The following is a 3,795-nucleotide window of genomic DNA, read 5'->3' on the forward strand; positions in this document are numbered from 1 at the left end:
GCGGCGGCGGTCGGTACGATTCTCTCTTTTCTTGACCCTCAATACATTTGTGATTCTGTGTGAGCTCTGTGTCTTGATTTGCCAACAACATACCTAAGAGAGAGAGAGACCAACCCCCTCTCCCTTTTCTCCCAGTAAGCTAAAAGTACATACCTAAGACTCAACAGACAAACCCAAGTAGCCTGCTGACAAGCCCTGGCCCGACCCGCAGCAAAGTCGGACACGCGAGCAAGGGGGGGGAGAAGCGTAAAAAGGGACGGAAGTCGAGAGCGCTCGCAAAGAGGACGCGGCGGCGGCCAAATCATCACCGCTCGCACCACCGCCCTCTCCCGCCGGCCCGCCGCCTCTGGCTACCCGCGACGGCTCCGCCCGCGACGGCGCCGCTATGCACGCCCGTGCAGGCTGAACAACGGGCTCGCGCTCGCCTCTCAGAAGGTTCAGACGCCGGACAATCTGGAGATGGACGAGATGGATGAGGAGGGAAGAACCCGCCACCTCCGCAGGCTCCGCAAGCGGGTAGCGGACTCCAATTTTCCGGCCCCACCGCCTCTGGATTTTTCCCCTCTGGGGGGGCGCGGGGGCCCCCGGAGGCACCGTGCGCCGCGCAGCAGTGCGGAAACGGGGCTCCGGCGCTCATACTCGCTCATACTACCAACTTCCCGAATGAGTACGGTTAAGTAGAGGGCAGATTTGGAGAGATCTCGAGGAGTACATACAGATAGACCCTCTAACCATCAGAAAACTCCGACCTGATCGGTCGTACTGACCGCCGACAGATCACTCCAGACAGCAGACAGGCCGACGTCTGCACGCGGCCGGCCGGGCGAGAGGCTTGACACGATCCGACCCTGCGAGACCCTGACGCTGCTGCTCTAGCTATCAGCCATGGACTGCTGACTGCTGCCACAATGTGCGACCTGTGCTGGCCCACTTGGCGGCCTTCCCGGTCAGTGGTGAGGCGCAGTTCAGAGCTGTCGATGGCGCGATGCGCCGATGCCGCACTGGTCCCACATTGGTGACACGAGACCACCAAGTTTGCCGGTCCAAGAGAGAGGCACTGGTGCTGTCCTGAGAAGGTGCGTGGTCCCTCTTGACTGCCCATGCGCGCGAGGCTGTGTAGGCATAGCCTCGAGAGTGCCAGCAGCCAATCTGAGGCAGTTTGTGACGCGCATTGCATCAGAAGCGTGCACACGTTGGAAGGACACCTTCCTACTGGCCGTACGATCAGGTCGTCACTGAATGCTGGATACTAAGGCCGCGAGCTATGCAGGTGATCAATTGTGCAGCATAGCACGGTCAGCAGCGCCGACAGGCTGTCGCAAGGCGTGATAGCATGGCCGCAAGTATGCTGAATTCCCATGAAACAAGTGAAAATCTCGCAAAAGAAGAAAAAAACATGCCAAAAAATCGGCGCCTGCGGCGGGCCATCGAGCCCCATCTCCCCCCCGCATGGATACCCTCTAGGGCCCTCGCGCCCCCCAGAGTTTTTCCCGGCGTTGCAACGGCGCGTGCAGAAAGACCGTCCCCATCGCGCCTGGGGACCCAGGCCGCGGCCGAATGCACGTCTTCCCCAGACTGCCGCCACGGCGCATTGCTGGCTGCCTCGAGGGCGCGGAGCTCGAGGCCGCACGGGCGGAATGGCATGCATGCTATATGGACAAGACCGACGAGCGGGAGGCGATGCGCCTCGCCCGCAACCTTGCAATGAGTCGCTCAGCGCCGAGTCGCGAGGGTGACTCCGCACGCCGAGTCAAGGCGCGGCGCGAGAAGAGAGACAGAGAGAGAGCTTTTAGCAATAACATTTAAAATCTCGCCCCACGCAGCGTACCACCCCCCCGCCCGACCGGGCGTCTACTTGGGTTTGTCCGCGACACATCGCGGGAGATACAGCCCCCTCTCTCGCGCGGCCCGGGGTGCCCATCCAATATCACCCCCGCCGGGGCGTGAATCCAAGCCGAGACTTTCCTCGTTGTACAGCGGCGCATGAGAAGCTAACGAAGCCGCAGAAGTTTACGGAGTTTACGAGTCTGCAACTCACGGCTGCAACAGAGTAACGACGCGATCGCCTGGCTATCGCGTGCCGACATGATCCACCAGCTGACCGCCAGATCAGAACCAGTGCTCACGATGCCTAATCATAATAGTCATTGATCACCATGCTGCGGCCTAAGACTCCGAGGATTGGAATCGTCAGACTTGATCAGCCGCGGACGGCAAAGACCGCGGTGCTTGGAGATCTGGTGGCACCACAGAGCCTACAGGGGGTGGCACCACAGAGCCTACAGGGGTCGGAGAGCTTGTCCCAAACGGATATCATCTACAGGAGAGCAGAAGGATACACGTTCTCCGTCTGCGTCTCTGGACACCCCGTGAACGCACCTGATCAGCTGCAGCTCACGCGGGGCGAGGTCAGGATCCGCGGGACTCAGGGCGATCCGCAGCACCTCTTTGAAGTCGGCGGCAACCAGCCGCCGCGTGCACGCAATCCCTCGTTCACTGAACCATGGGTAGTGAATGGGCGCGCTGTGGGCGTCGTCTACATCTACCTGCCCGAGCTCATCCTTGCCAATCTCAAGCAAACTTTGGCCGAGCTTCGCGAGCTTGAGTGCCGGTGCCTCTCCTCTTCATGCGGATTCATGGCCAACATCAACTCTTTCTGCGCCGCGCGCTCCGGGATGCCGACACTGATGTCGACTCTCGACCTGCTGCCGACTCTCTTGCTGTCGCTGCCCCCAGAGGACGTCATCCTCGTCCTTACCTCCAACGGCACGAACTTCAAGCGGCACGCGGAAACACTGATTCCGCCACATGTCCCTCTGAAGAGACTTCGCGTCTGCGGGCTGGAGCAGGTGCGCGGATTCGGCGCAGAGGTTGCCTCAGGTACAACTGTGGACCCGTTGCTCGCAGAGGCTGGCATTGTCGGGGCGGTGGTGGAGGCCTTCACGGCCACAGCACCAAGCCCTATCGGTTTGTGCGCCCCAGCAGCTCGTGCTGCACAAATCCTCCCCGCCATCCTTGCGTATCCCTCCTCCCAAAGGTGCGATTCTACTCGAGTGCACCGAGCTGCCAGGTGGAGGGTGGCCCTGGCCCCCTAGCCGTCCGATTCTCGCGGCCTTACTATTCGAATATGAGATCACAGGCTATTCGAACGCGCTGCGCCAGAAGTTCAATCTGCCCGTGTACGATGTGCTCACGCTCTGCTCGCTGCTCATCGCTTCCGTGGCCGTGAGCCCTACCCTAGGCGCACATGCCCACTTCGTGAACGAAATGTAACGAGGGGGGCATCTCATAGAAGACACGGCAATTGGGGTTCGTACGGGAGACGGGAAGTGAGAAGGGAGCGCATCACGCAAAAGTGTGAGGGGGGAGTGCGTGTATGTTTGTGGGACATGTGTACGTGCTCTGTTGAAGTGGTGTAGGAGCGGACTGGTGCGTGCTGGTGCGGGCTGGTACTCACACACAGGGAGCATTGAGTGCTCTGTGTTGAACTGTGCATACACGTACGAATGTGTCGGGCTCGGTGTGTGTGTGAGTGTTAAGCGAGCAAGCGTGCCCCCCCATGAAAAAGAATTTTTGGGGGCGCGCCGCCAGGCGCGTCCCCACTTTTGTATCGGAGGGCGCCTGGGTCTAAATTTAGTGCGGTGTGAAGTGTTTATGTACTGCATCTTGAGTGCACTTTAGCGCGAATTTAGTGCGAATTTAGTGCAACTTTAGTGCAAATTTAGCGCAAATTTAGCGCAAATTTAGTCGACTTTACATCCAGATTTAGCGAGGTTTAGTGCTGTATAGTCCTGG

The 3,795-nt window shown here is 59.6% G+C and overlaps 1 protein-coding gene across 1 annotated transcript; it reads left to right on the forward strand.

Annotated features, from left to right (window-relative positions):
* Window positions 1–2,156: 2,156 nt before the first annotated feature.
* Window positions 2,157–3,273, forward strand: EMIHUDRAFT_226657 (hypothetical protein; the record flags this gene model as incomplete). The annotated part of the gene is made up of 3 exons (XM_005788692.1): window positions 2,157–2,967; window positions 3,038–3,070; window positions 3,140–3,273. 3 exons carry the CDS (start codon window positions 2,157–2,159, stop codon window positions 3,271–3,273), a joined length of 978 nt encoding a protein of 325 aa, XP_005788749.1.
* Window positions 3,274–3,795: the final 522 nt, after the last annotated feature.

This window comes from Emiliania huxleyi, assembly GCF_000372725.1.
Source record: "Emiliania huxleyi CCMP1516 chromosome Unknown EMIHUscaffold_133, whole genome shotgun sequence".
Classification (NCBI taxonomy): Eukaryota; Haptophyta; order Isochrysidales; family Noelaerhabdaceae; genus Emiliania; species Emiliania huxleyi.